Source organism: Neofelis nebulosa, chromosome 4 (genome assembly GCF_028018385.1).
Source record: "Neofelis nebulosa isolate mNeoNeb1 chromosome 4, mNeoNeb1.pri, whole genome shotgun sequence".
Lineage (NCBI taxonomy): Eukaryota > Metazoa > Chordata > Mammalia > Carnivora > Felidae > Neofelis > Neofelis nebulosa.
The window spans coordinates 75,366,152-75,380,973 of record NC_080785.1 but is presented as its reverse complement, the minus strand read 5'-3'; the positions used below and the strand labels follow the sequence as shown (position 1 = coordinate 75,380,973).

The 14,822-nt window shown below is 38.5% G+C and overlaps 1 protein-coding gene across 8 annotated transcripts in view; it reads left to right on the top strand.

Annotated features, from left to right (window-relative positions):
• Nucleotides 1-14,822, top strand: part of CDK14 (cyclin dependent kinase 14) — a 633,696-nt gene that overhangs the window by 175,919 nt on the left and 442,955 nt on the right. For all 8 annotated transcript variants that reach the window (XR_009260494.1, XM_058725143.1, XM_058725146.1 and 5 more), the window contains one exon: nt 144-238. Coding sequence is in view for 7 of the 8 variants with exons in the window: in XM_058725143.1 (XP_058581126.1) it covers nt 144-238 (95 nt within the window). In the remaining variant the exon portion in view is untranslated. The remainder of the gene's footprint in view (nt 1-143; nt 239-14,822) is intronic.

The window sequence follows — 14,822 nt, the reverse complement described above, 5'->3', positions numbered from 1 at the left end:
TGTTATGTTGTTTTTTAGAATAAGTATTCTTAGAAAAAAGTTATTTACAGAGTCAGAATCTGTACATTTTTAGCAAAATTGGCCTATTTATTGTTAATTAGTTTGATACAATCTGTTTTGTTTACCCTCTGCTCCATTTTTAGCCAACCAGCCCCAAATTTGGAAAAGCTGACTCATACGAAAAACTGGAAAAACTAGGGGAAGGATCTTATGCTACAGTTTACAAAGGAAAAAGCAAGTAAGTTCATTCGTTTTTGAATATTTCACATTTAAAATGTACCTGCTCTCTCAATACTAATTATTAATAGTTAATAATATTAAATAATTTATTTAATTAATTCTCATTTAAAGTGACAATAGATTTTCCCCTCTCAGCTTTTGTTGTTGTTGTCTTAGGAAGTGTAAAAGTCAGCAGAATTGGTTTTCTCTGCTAGCAAACAGTTTGCAGACTTGTCCAATTTATCTTTTCTGTCCTACCCTCCCCCCCTGACATTGGAGCCGAAACCCTAGAATGAGAATTCATTTCCAGGTGAATGATACGATTAATTTCTCTTGGTGATTTAATGTTTGCTTATGAAGAAGAGTACTGATTTGACAAAGCTAATAGTATTAGCCATCCTTGCGTCTTTTTAGATTGAACTTTTACTTCATCTTTCAGAAGTCACTAAATTTAAAAGAAACACAAACTTTTTCTTTTTTCCTACCTGTGTACTTTGGCATCATGCTACATATAGTTTTCACTTTGGAGAAACAACCCTTCCCTCCTGTTCTTGTCTTCCACCCCCACTCCCATGCTATCCTGCGGTCAGGCACAAATTTGTATTCTTAAAGAGCTTACCCTCTATGTTTCTGATAGGCCTCCTCCCTCTCTCTTATTGATTAAGAGCACAGAGTTACTGTATTCAGTGGCATGTAGAAATATAATGCTATTTTCCAAACAACTGTAGGAGATTCAAGCCTTGTTTTACCTTAATAACCTTATTACCAAATAATGTTGAAAAATAATTTTCTGAACCATCCCTGTTTTTGTCCCTTTTAAGTTATTATGGAAGATAGGAAACTTTAACCTAATTAATTACATAGAATGAAGGATCATTCTAAACATATAATTAGAAATTTTGGCAATTTTGTTAATCTTTGGCTTTTCTGGAATGTAGTCTTATACCTTTGCTTATGGTTTTTAAGAGGATGAAGAAATACTTCTGACAAAGGAAGATATGTAAGTAAGGATGCAGGAATAATAGAAGTCAAAAATAGTAGTATTAACTTTGGGATTTTAGATATTTGCAAAAAAAGTCTTTTTAAAAAATTTGAATGAAAAATCAACATGATGGGGAATAAAAAACCAAACCAAGTCTAGAGGGCTGTCAATGACTTAACTAGGGTGCTTGAGCATTATTGAGTATTGTTGAGCAAATTTCAATAGAAGTTGTATGTCAAACTTTATATTCTTTCTTAAGGAAAAATACTGATTTCTCTAATTTATAAAAACTACTTACATTTAATGTTTATAATATAAGGATAACTACACTGGATTAAGCAATTATTCTGTGTAATGTATATCATTATATATCATATCCATTCTCTTACTTATTCCTCACAATGTCCTATAAGATAGTTCCTATTATTATCATCTCCATTTGACTAGGAATCCTGGTGCGTGACGGGTTTTAGCTACTTGTCCAAGTGTGTACAGTTGGTTAGTGGCAAAGTTTTTTTTTTTTTTTTGTCTCACATCTCTCTGGTTTGAAGCCATTCTTTTCCTAACCATTACACAACACTGCTTCAACAGTATAAGGCCTGCCTTGGAAAGCCTTGGTCCTTGTTGAATATTCCAGATGGTTCTCACATATGCTCTGGCTTGTGGTAATCATGAATCAAATAGAAGCAAACATATTATTTCATTATAAGGAAACACACCAATTAGTTTGAAGTGCCTTCCCAAAAAAGATATACTCAGCTGATATCCAAGTGTAAGTTAATAACTCTATTAAATGTTTAACTGTAAGATTGATGTCAAAATCTTGGAGATAGTTGAAAAATCCTTCATTTATTATGCTTGAATAAAAGAAAAGACTGCCTTTTAAGTATCTGCAATCTTTGAGAAGGACAGTTCTGGACAGTTAATACTCTTCACTCCAGCAGGCCTAAATATATCTCGTCAGCATTTCTCAAGCAGTTTCAAGGCTGCTGGTCACATGCAGCATTTAATTTCCTCCAGCTGGAGATGAAAGCCATTGACCACTCACCTGCTCTAAGAGATGACAGGCTGTCTGTGCTTGCTTGCTTGAAGGTGGTGGGGTTAGGCCAGAGTACAATAGTTAGGTGCCTCTAGTAAGGCTTGAGAGCTGAGTTTGTTTGATGTGTCCCCTGAACTGCTGTAATTTAAATAGCCAGCCAAGTGTTGTGACTCCTCACCATTCTCCCAGCAATGTCTGCACCCCTGCCTCTATCATTAAACGTTATCTTTTGCATCTTCTCTGAGAGCAGCTGTCATTGTCTTGCGGTAAAACTGCCTGGCATTTGTAGGGATCTCACTATTTTTTAGTCTGTGAGCATTTTACATATATGCCTTGATTTACACGTGTCAAGTTTGGATTTTGCCATGAACCTCATTGTATTAATTTGCTGGGGCTGCCCAAACAAAGTACCACATATAGGGTGGCTTAAACAACAAAAACTTGTATTTTAACAGTTCTGGAAGCTAAAAGTCTAAGACCAAAGTGTCGGCAGAGTTAGTGCCTTCTGAGGGTTGGTTCTGTAGGGGAGAATCTGTTCCCTGTTTCTCTCCTAGTCTCTGCAGTGTGCTGGCAATCTTTGGCACTTCTAGCTTGTGGGTGCATCACCTCAATCTCTGCCTTCATGTTCCCATGATGTTCTGTGTGTGTGTGTGTGTGTGTGTGTGTGTGTGTGTCTGTATCCAAATTTTCCCTTTTTGTAAGGACAGAGATCATATTGGATTAGGGCCCACCCTAATGACTTCATTGTAACTCGATTACCTCTGTAAAGACCCTATTTCCAAAGAACTTACATCACATTCTGAGGTATTAGAGACTAAAACTCCAATATACCTTTTTTGGAGGACATAATCAATCCATAACACTTGTGCATTTCAAACCTCACTAATTTGGCACTAAATTTATGACAGTATGTGTATTTTTTTTTTTTTACTACTTATGGTATATATTATGTCATCTTTTATTTCATAGTTCTTCTTTAAATAATACAATCAAAAGATATTGTCCTCTCCACCCCCAAAAGGTTTGTGTACTTGTTGACTTAGATGGAGTTGCTGTTAGCTATAGTTTTGAAAATTTAGAAGGAATAGAGAGGCTTTTTATTACCTTGAATTGTTTTCAGCTTCTTATTCTTGTAGAGACATATAGATTGGGGAGAAATTGACTAAGATTTCTATACTGTGTAGCCCTGTTGATAATGAGCTTGGTTCTAAAGAATATGACTGGTACTGCAATCATGTCAACATACAACACTCACAACTAAGCTTTTTAATTTTTTTAATAAAAGCTTTGGACTTCCCACATTTTCATATTTGAGTAGAGATTGTTTTTTTTAAACCAGTGTTCTTCCATTTGAAGATGCTTTCTCTCTCTCTCTCTCTCTCTCTCTCTCTCTCTCTCTCTGTGTGTGTGTGTGTGTGTGTGTGTGTGTGTGTTCATATTTGAGGAAGGGAGACATTTTATCATCACTCTGACTACTGACTTCTATCCTGGTTTGGTTTCCTGATTATGTTCTCTCTTTTAAATCCCTGTAACATTTAATATAAGATTAAAGAAATTATGCATTGTATAATATTTTGCATTTAAAATTGTCTTTAGAACCTCAAAATCATCTTTTTAGCTTTCAGGGACCTTTGAAGGGATTTTTTAAAATGTCTATTTATTTAATTTTGAGAGAGAGAGAGAGAGAGAGAGAGAGAGAGAGCGTGTGCACGTGAGCATGAGCAGGAGAGGGGCAGAGAAAGACGGAGACGGAGAATCCCAAGCAGGCTCCAAGCCATCAATGTGGAGTGTGACTTGAGGCTCAAACTCATGAGTTGTGAGATCATGACCTGAGCCTTAACCAAGAGTCGGACACTCAACCGACTGAACCATTCAGGCTCCCTATCCCAGGGACTTGTATATATTAAGAGACTTGTTAACATTTTTTTGAGCTTATTCAACAAATGACAAGTGTTTATTATGTTGTTTTTATGCCCTTTTTATACTGTAGGTGAAGAAGAGATGAATCACATGTGGATTCTAACCTTAGGAGACTTCACAGTCTTGAAGGCAGATGGTCCACATACCTAACTCTATAGAAGTTAGAATGTAGTATATTTGATATGAGCTAGAATACAGTAACAAAAGGCCCAGGTAAAATGGCATGGGGTTTTCAAAAGGAAGAAAGAGAGGATGATGTTGACTAAAGCATTTAAAATATGTTCTCTCCAGGGGTGACTGATCAAACTCACAGTCTCATGTGCTTTTATTTTTTTTTTTTAATTAAAAAAAATTATTTTAATTCCAGGTAGCATACAGGGTTATGTTCTTTTCAGGTATACAATATAGTAATTCACCACTCCCATACATCACCCAGTCCTCATCAAGACAAGTACTCTCCTTTCATCCCCATCACCTGTTTAGCCCATCCCCCCAGCCACCTCCCCTCTGGTAACCATCAGTTTGTTCTCTATAATTAAGAGTCTGTTTCTTGATTTTTCTCTCTCTCAATCTCGCTTACTTTTTTTCCTTTGCTCATTTGTTTGGTTTCTTAAATTCCACATATGAGTGAAATCATATGGTATTTGTCTTTCTTTGACTTGCTTTGCATAAAAAAGAATGAAATCTTGCCATTTGCAATGGCATGGATGGAACTGCAGAGGATAATGCTAAGCCTCATTGCTTTTAAATCAAGCCTCCCTCATCACTGCGTGTATTCATAGGAATCCTTGGGACAGTTGTCTTGGGCTGTGGTCTCCAAGCAAATATAGTGAGACTTTCACCCTTTGTTGTCAGACTTTCCACTGAATTTGTTAAAGTAAAAGCAAACTGATTCATTTGGATTATTGTGCAAATTTTGATTAAGCAAAAAATATTATGTTTAAGTGTTGAACTGGGTTTTTTTTTTAAGCTTATTTATTTTGAGAGAGAGAGAGAGAGAGGAAATCCCAAGCAGACTGTCTGCACAGAATCATATGCGGGGCTTGATCCTGAGATCATGACCTGAGCCAAAATCAAGAGTCTGAGCCACCCAGGTGCCCCAAAGTGGAATTGGCTTTAAGCAATGTAATTGGTCAGGGTTGGTGGATCATTTCTGTGTGAGTCCCCATAAATACCTGGCTGATGTAGATAAGAGCTGTGACCACAGCACCTCAGTCTTGAGATGTGGTGGGGACCACACGCTCCTCAATGAACTGGAATCTGTAGGCAGAGTACACCCAAGTCTCTCTTAGACACCTGAGCTCTCCACCTCCCCCCGCCCCCCGTTTCAGGTTTCTGCACCTGCCACGAGTGCTGAGAAGTTATGAACCTTTCCTTTTGTCTAGAACAGAGTCCTCTCCTTTCTTTCCTACTTATCTAGGGAGGATGTGAGGCTTTTGATTTTCCCATACTTCATGTCACTTAGAAAAGGAAAAGCCAGGTCTTTGTTCCATCTCTGGAATTAGAGCATTGGACTTATTTAGACCAAGTCAGCCTACAGATGGTCCTGATTTCTGGTCATTTTTTTCTGCTTATCTTCACTTTCTGTTGAGGTGATGTTGCCAAAGCCTTACTCCTGCGGCAGCCTGCTAAGCAGAGAAGCCTGCCCACACTGGTTTGTGCCAGCCGTAAATTGTTATCTCAGAGGTCAATAAGAACAATGGAGGAATTTGCTCACTTTATGTAACATGAGATTTATGTGATTGAAAGTGCCAATCTTCTTTTAGCATTTCATTCTGCCAATTTGTGCTGAATAATTGAACTTGAATGAAACGACCTCATAAATTGAGAGACTATGCCAAACCAAGACTGAACTATACTAAACACATTTCAAAGAGCTCTTGAAAGCCCCAGGAGAAATAGGGGGAAGAAATGCTGTTAATTAAAACAAGCAGCAGCAAGAAGAAAGGCTGTGGCAGTTAACCACCTTTTCAGAATATGTGAGATTAAAGAGGTGGCTCTTACTGCTTGCCCTGAAGGTCAACTCCATTGAAACACTATCAGGAGGAGTTTGAAGAATTCTAAAAATCAGAAATCCCCAGATGGAAAACACTGAACTCCGGGTTCACTGAAGTTTCCATCTTAAGTGTTGACACCTGGATTGTCATGCTGATTTCTAGCATCCTGAGAGGCTGCCTACCCACAAATGGGAACTCTGTACAAAAGAGGCAAATCTGATTACATTTTATGAGCTCTGCTGCAGGATGCTCCCGAGGCCCAGTCTCTGTTTCTCATTAGGCCTGCTCTGATTTTCTTTTAGACTTTGAGTCCACAGGCCAAAGCTTATTATCACCATTTGCATTAAAGATCGAGCCTGTGTCCACATTATTAATCACAGGGTATGAAAATGGCATCATAGTATGATAATGTTGTCAGTGTTAGCTTATAATTTAAGGCACAAAATACAGCGTTACAACGTATGTACGACTAGAGGAACTGGATTAAAAAGAAAAAAGCTAAGGAAGTAAATGAGTTTATTCCTTTTACCTTTCAGATCCAGGGTTCTTTGTGTCTAGGTGAAAGTTGAAAAAGTAGAATTCTTATCCTTACCTAAGCCAAGGAGGATAATAGCCCACCCACCACATCTACTAATTCTAAAAACCCTAAAGTCTCTTCTTATTGCAGATTCAGCTCTGACTTCCTTTAGAGGAAGAAGACAAGGCATTGGAGGCTGGTTCATTGGCACAGCTGGTTTCATTTAGTTTGCAGCAGATAAACAAACAATGCCTAATCTTTTTGACAAAAGTGACAATGGGGATACTGTTTAGGCGAGAAGTATGATTTCAATTACTAGACTAAATGGTATAGGAATAACTTTCCTGTTAGACAATGTTTAAATGTATTGGTCTCTGTTAGCCATTTTTATTATCAGAGTTCTTTGATCATTTGATTTGGAGACCCTCAAAAGAATCTGTGATATTTGATGTCTTCAGAATTGTGGTCATATATCAGACATGCCCAGCTGGTGAAAATTGAAGCATTTTTTTGGTTAGTGGAGGAATTTTTTAAAAAAGTGTGGAATTTCCAATTATTGTAATGTCCAGGCATCTTGGATATCGCCCCTATGGTTCAGTTTAAGTGGTTTCTGAGGAGGGCCAAGAGAAGGATATATGGATAAGATTGGTTTCAGTTTAAAGCATATCCACATCCCTGAGTTGCTTCATTATTATCGTGATTCTTTTAGTTTCAACCGGGATGCTGGGAAAGTAGCATCTTTCCATTCTAAATCAGTGGTTCTCAACTGGTTCTTGATTTTGCTCCCCAGGAGACATTTGAAACATCTGGAAACAGTTTTGTTTTTCACAACTGAGGGAGTGGTGGTGGTGTTACTGGCATCAAGAGGCAGGGGATGCTGTGAAATGTCCTACAAATGAATAGGACAGCCTCTCACAAGAAATAATTGTTTGGCTCAAAGTGTCAATAGGGCCAAGGTCGAGAAGCCATGGTTTGAACAAGGAGTGCATAGAGGCAGTTCATGTTTTTCTTCCTTTTTCCTTCCTTCCTTCCTTCCTTCCTTCCTTCCTTCCTTCCTTCCTTTTTTCCCTTCTCTTCCCTCCCTCTTTCTCTCTTCCTCCCTCCCTCCCTCTCTCTTCCTTCCTTCCTTCCTTCCTTCCTTCCTTCCTTCCTTCCTTCCTTCTTTCCTTCCTTCCTTCCTTCCTTCCTTCCTTCCTTCCTTCCTTGCATGCCTAGTAAAAGAGCTTCCTCCTTTAGAGGCATTTACCAAGACCCTGGTGTGTTCTGTGTACTGGGCCAGGGAATTGATATGTAATGGTAAGCAAAACTAAGTTCTTCTTTTTATGCTGCCTATGCTGCTTAGTAGGGGAGAAAAAAACTAATTAAGTCAGCAGACACATCTGTAATTTAAATTGCATAAAAGAAAAGAGAGCTATGAGAATTAAGATAGAGAGTGGTGGGTAATTTGCATGAGAAGGAGGGGTGAGCAATAAGCCTGCTTTATATGGATGGACAGTGGCAGCCTTGCTGAGGAGGGGACATTTACTCTTAGATCTGAATAAGATGTGACCAACCAGGTAAAGTGTAGGGACAGACCCCAAGGAAAGCTTGGTGTGTTGTACAGATGCCAAGAGCCCCATGTGACATGGGGTATGTTCAGGGGAGATTGGTGTGAATTGAATTTTGAGAAATCTGCAAGGCCTTGAAGATCATGTTAGGAATGTTCTGCTTATATATTATTGCAAAAGGAATCACCCCAAAACTTAGAGACTTAAGACAGCAGCTATCATTTATTTTGCTTATGAATCTGCAATTGGAGAAGGGTGGGAAAAGTTTGTTTCTTCTTCATTTGCTATCATTTTGTGCAGTTGAATGAGATGCTAGGGATCCGTTGCCAGCATGGCTTACATGGCTGGCAAGTTGGTGCTGACTCTTCATGTGGCTTGGGCTCTCTTAGAGTTCTCTGGGTTCTCTGAGTGAGCATCCCAGAACATAGGAAGTGAGACTTTTAGCTTCAGTTCCAACATATAAAGAGCTTGGAAGCTGATGCTCCCATTCTTACAAGGAGAAAGGACTAGGTGAGCTGAACGTCAGCAACTTTGGTTCAGTTCATCAGAGAATGGAGGCCACAGGGCAAACTGCTGTACTAAACTCTGGAGAGACAGACATATCCAGATAGACATAGCCCAGATATCCTCAGTGGGAGCACAAGCTGGTGGAGCCATAAACTGGGAAGGATACTTGGTAATTTTTTGCGTTGATGGGGAATGGGTGTGGTCTAGCATGAGGGTGAAAACTCTTGGGGGCCATAGTCTTAGGGATGTCCCCACACTTTCTTGGGCTTTGCCTCCAGGAACCCCCATAGGATTCTCACAGTGGAAATCATGGAAAATCCCCTTGTTGCTCTGGTACGGGAAGAGGAAGAATAATCACCATCAGATACACCCAGAGTGTTATCCATCACAGAAACCTGTTCTGTGGGGAAAAATCTTTGCTAGAAGCCTTATCCCAGGTGGTGGAAGGGAGTCTCTCCCACTCAGACTCTTTCCAGCCTTTCTGCCTCACATGAGTGGGGAAAACCAGAGTCAGTAATGTTCAGGGCCTCAAGGAAGTAGATTGGGAACACTGCAGTCAGGGAAGGAAGTAGGGGGTTGAAAGGGAAAAAAGAAGAGCTATGCCACTGGAGAAACGCTTGTGAAGGTCACATCCCACAATGCAGGCTCACTAAAAGAAATCAGACTCACTCAGAAGATTTGAGAACGTTCACACTCCCTCATACGTTACCACAATGCCAACAGGGTTCCAGCATAATAACAGCAGGTGATAGCTGAGAGTTGCAAGACACAGACTCTCCGTGAAGAGGAGTACTAATGGAAACCTCAAGTCAGGAGGAGTAAAAAAACAGCAACGCTAGAATAATTTGAAGTCTCTGGTACCTGTTGTTACAGTGAACAGTAAACACAGCATAACTCTTAGCCGGATTAACATAAATCCTCATGTTTGGCTTTTAGCACAAAGTTATAGGGCATTCCAAAAGGTTAGAAAAAAATACAGCCTGGAAAGGCAACACAGTCATCACAACCAGCCTCAGATATGGCACAGATGTTGGAATTATCAGAGAGGGAATTTAAAATAACTGTGATTAATATATTTAGAGTTCAAGTGGAAAAAGTAGACAAAATGCAAGAAAAGATGGGTAATGTAAACAGAGAAATGAGAAAGAATCTAAGAAAGAATCAAAAGAGAATTAAAAAAAAACTGCTATAAAGGAAATGAAAGATGCTTTTGATGTACTCAGTAGATACAGCTGAAGAAAGGGTCAAAGAACGTGAATACAGGTCAGCAAAAACCTCCTCAGCTGAAATGCGAGAAAGAAGAAGAAGAAAAAGAAAAACAGAACATCTGAGAGGCGCCTGGGTGGCTCAGTTGGTTAAAGCATCTGACTCTTGATTTTGGTTCGGATTGTGATCTTATGGTTCATGGGATGGAGTCCTGCAGAGGGCTCTGTGCTGACAGCATGGAGCCTGCTTGGGATTCTTCCTCTCCCTCTCTCTCTTCCCTTCCCCCACTCACTGTCTCTCTCTAAAAATAAATAAATAAATTTATATAAAAGAAAATAGAACATCTGAGAACTGTGGGATAATATCAAAAAGTGTAAGACATGCATAATTGGAATACCAGCAGAAGAATCGAGCAGAAGTATTTAAGGTAAAAATAGCAGAAGACTTTTCCAGAATTTATGACAGACACCACACCACAGACCCATGAAACTCAGAGCACACCAAGTATATACTTATGTGTAAACAAAACTGAAAAACAAAAATAAAATCCCCCTACACCTAGGCATATCCTTTTCAGTCTGCAGGGAAACAGAGGCAAAGAGAAAATCTTGAATGAAGCTAGAAGAAAAAATACTTTACCTACAGAGGAGCAAGGATAAGAATTACATCAGACTTCTCATCTGAAACCATGAAATCAAGAAGGGAATGGTGTGAAATACTTAAGAAAATAGGTTTTAAAATCACCAATTTAGAATTCTATATCCAATAAATGCCTTTCAAAGGTGAAGGAGAAATAGAAGTCTTCTCAAATAAAAACTGAAGAGAATTCATTGGCAGTAGACTTGTTTTTTTAAGAAATTTTAAAAATACTTTAAGCAAAATGAAAATGATACAGGTTAGAAACTTGGATCTTTATAAAGAGTGTCTGAGAAGGAGTAAAGAAACGTAACGTACAATCTTTTATTCTCATCTAGTCGAAGTAGAAATGCAATGTGTATTTAAAGCAATAATAGCAACAATGTATTGGGTGATTATAGCATCTGGGTAAGTGAAATCTGTGACAGCAGTATCACACGGGGTGAGTGATGGCAAGGAGAGCACTCTGTTAGAAGGTACAAAGTTACACATGACTGATACAGTATTATTTGAAACTAGACTTAGAAATGTGCAACTGTGAAGGACAACCACTGTGAAGATTTCAAAAAATAAAATTGATATGCTAAGAAGATATAAAATAGAATCATATAAAATGCTCAGTTAAAATCAGGAGGCAGAAAAGGAATAAACAAAAAAAGGACAAATACAATAAAAACAGTTACAAACAAGGTAGATATTAATATACCTATGTCCAAATCACTTAGGGTATAGTTGGTCTAAATACAACCATTAAAAGGCAGAGATTGTCAGTGTGGATTAAAAAACAAGACCCAACTCTATGTTGTTTATAAGAAACCTACCTTAAATATAAAGACTTGGATTAAAGGTAAATTGATATAGAAAAAAAATGCCATACTAACACTATTTGAAAGAAAGCTGGAGTAGTTATATTAATTTCAGACTGAGTAGACACTTCCTGATGATTCAGAAGCCCATGAGGATAAAAAGAGGTATCATATAATGATAGAGGTATTAATTTCACAAGAAGACATAATGATTCTTAATGTGTGTCAAACTATGGGAGGCAAAAGCTGATAGAACTGAAAGGAGAAGTGGACAAATCCATTTAACTCCCTTGTGTCAGTAACTGATGGATCAAACGGGCAAAGAGATCAGTGAGGAATAGGTGATCTAAACAGCACTACCGAGATACAGCAAGTGGAAGCTGCCGACATGTTAAGGCCAGTGCCCAGAGCTGGGGCAGTGTCACTTTCACCTACTTTATTGATCCAGTGTTCTGAGAGACCAGATTCAAGAGTGGGAAACATAGACTGTACCTCTCAACGAGGAATATCAGAGAATGTGGGGCTATGTTTTAATTTTTTTTTTTTTCAACGTTTTTTATTTATTTTTGGGACAGAGAGAGACAGAGCATGAACAGGGGAGGGGCAGAGAGAGAGAGGGAGACACAGAATCGGAAACAGGCTCCAGGCTCCGAGCCATCAGCCCAGAGCCTGACGCGGGGCTCAAACTCACGGACCGCGAGATCGTGACCTGGCTGAAGTCGGACGCTTAACCGACTGCGCCACCCAGGCGCCCCTGTGGGGCTATGTTTTAATACCGCACAATACAATTTGGGTGTCATTTTAGTCTAGAGTTACATCTTTGCTCTCACCTTTGCACAGAGTTCTTCCAGTTATCTTTTCTGACCACATATTCTCTGACACCTTTTTGTATTAAACTCACTAAATTTTAGACATATTCTTGAGAACAAAGACTCAGTTTGGTGTTTAGGTGCCATGTATAGAGGGGACCTTATGTCCTGGTTTGCCTAGGACAGTCCTGGTTTTTGCTTGTTGTCTTTGTGTTGTTATTAATAGCATTTCTTTTTACAAATTCAATGTTTTTACCATTTAGTGTCTCCATTTGGATGATAAAATATACGATCACCTTACTTATATAATGCTTTATTCCTCTAGAGACTTGATAAAGCATTTTGCCAAAAAACATAATTTGTTTAAGGTATTTTATTATGAAATTCAACTGAGTAATTAGAAATGTTAATTTCCATGAACCTTAGGGAGCTTTTTAAAATTTGTTTGTAATTGTCATTGAATCTCTAATGAAGGATTTGTCAATTAATTTAAGAAGTTTCATGGCTGATTAATAACCTTTAGGTACAGCACATTCTCTTGAACAGCAAGGAAAGGAGTCTAGATGTCATGATTTTTGTGAAATAGAAACATCATTCTAAAATTCAAATGACCTACTCAGATCCCTTACTGCTCATAATATAGATGATAGCTCAGAGTAATTCAAGATAGTGGAAATGCTGGAAATTTGAAATAGGAATTAATGAGGAAGCTAAGACTTGGGTGAAATCAAGTGCTGTTAGAGCTCAAAGCATCAGTGAGTTTCAGTCAGATGCTTATAATTTATTTAGCATCGATGCATACAAAAGGAGTATACTATACTATTATAATAATGGAGAGATGGCAAGTACTTGAAAAATCTAGAATGATAAACTACGTAAGGTAATCAAGTGCAAAATTTGGATAGTAGATACTGTTGATTTTAGGGTGATTTTTGAGGAATATGACATCTGGTAGGCCAAGATCAGAGAAGAAGGCTTTGGAGAAAGGAATGAGGCTTGATCTTATTCTTTCCTTAAGTATGTTTGGGTTTCCTGGGAATTTCAACTTCAGGCTCTCGTTTGTTGCCTCATTATAATGAACTGGATGGAGAGTGATATCTACCTTTGTCAGTAGAATCTGAAAATGGAAAAACAATATTACTCGTTCAGTGACTTCTATGCAGAAACATATCTGAGCTTAAAAAAAAATCTCAAGACAGAAAGGAAATTTAAAGATTTTAGACATGAAACTTTTTTCATGCTTAATGGTTGATTACCAAGCAAATATGTGCTCTCTTTCTTCTGGGATTCGAGTAAACAAACATACATTTCCCTGTATAAACAAATTTTTGCAAATTTGAAAAATAATTCTGTCTCTGGTTCAAAATGGTCTCCTTGGGATTGCTGTATTTGTAACGGTCTGTCTTTTCAGGGATTTAAATCAATGATCCTACAGATCCACCAGCATTATCTGAGTTGAGGGGAAATTGTAAAACACAAGGAGCTTCCGATGAATAGTTGAAAGCCCTGTTGTAACTCAACAGAGAATAAGATAGAAGTCATTCCTTACTGGCCTGATGTGTGAGACAAGAGAGTGAATTCTGAAGCAGCTTAGCAACGAGCACAGGTACAGACAGACAAAAAAGCCCCTGAGGAAGCAGAAAAGCAACCAAAGGCTTTTTGTATGATCAAACCCCTTAGGAGAAGTAAGAGGGAAATGGAGATACTGAAAAACCAAATAAATGTTATGAACAAGGCCTATTGGGGATTCCAGAGGAAGCTGAATTCCTAATGAGAAAGCAATGGGCTGGGTTAAACAGAGTGACAGTTAAGTGGGAGTATTTGTTTTTGTTTTTGTTGTCTTTGTTTGCCTTATGTCCCCAGGAAGGTTTTAGTGCTAAGATCTGGAGAGTTGAGGGCACCTGGGACTGTGCCCAAAGTAAAGCGTGGAGGATTATTAAAATAGAATGTATCTCATCTCTGAATGAAATAGAAGAGGTGAAATAATAGAATACCAATAGTTAGAGTTGGATAAAAGAGGAACCAAAGAATATGAGAAGGATTGACTGGAGGGGTAGCCAGAAGACCAGCCAGATGCTGAGGAAGGCAGAGAGTTGCAGAGGAATATGGGTGATAATGTGAAAAACTCAGCCAGGTCCTGAAAAGAGCAGTTCTGAAAAGAATCCACTAAACTTGCAGTTACGAAAGTTTTTGTTTGGTATGTGTAGGGGACCAGTGGGAATAGAGACCTAATTGCTTTGGATTAAAGAGAGGGGAAGAATGGAGGCTGAAATGCAGGGACCAGGGGAGCAAAGGGAAGGAAAAGAAGAAAGGACAGAAGTATTTTTCGTCATTTTAGTTTTTTTTTTTTTTTCTGAGTAATTTCAGTCTTTTATTTATTTTTTTTATTTCTTTTTTTTTAATATATGAAATTTATTGTCAAATTGGTTTCCATACAACACCCAATGCTCATCCCAAAAGGTGCCCTCCTCAATACCCATCACCCACGCCCCCCTCCCTCCCACCCCCCATCAACCCTCAGTTTGTTCTCAGTTTTTAACAGTCTCTTATGCTTTGCCTCTCTTCCACTCTAACCTCTTTTTTTTTTTTTTTTCCCTTCCCCTCCCCCATGGGTTTCTGTTAAGTTTCTCAGGATCC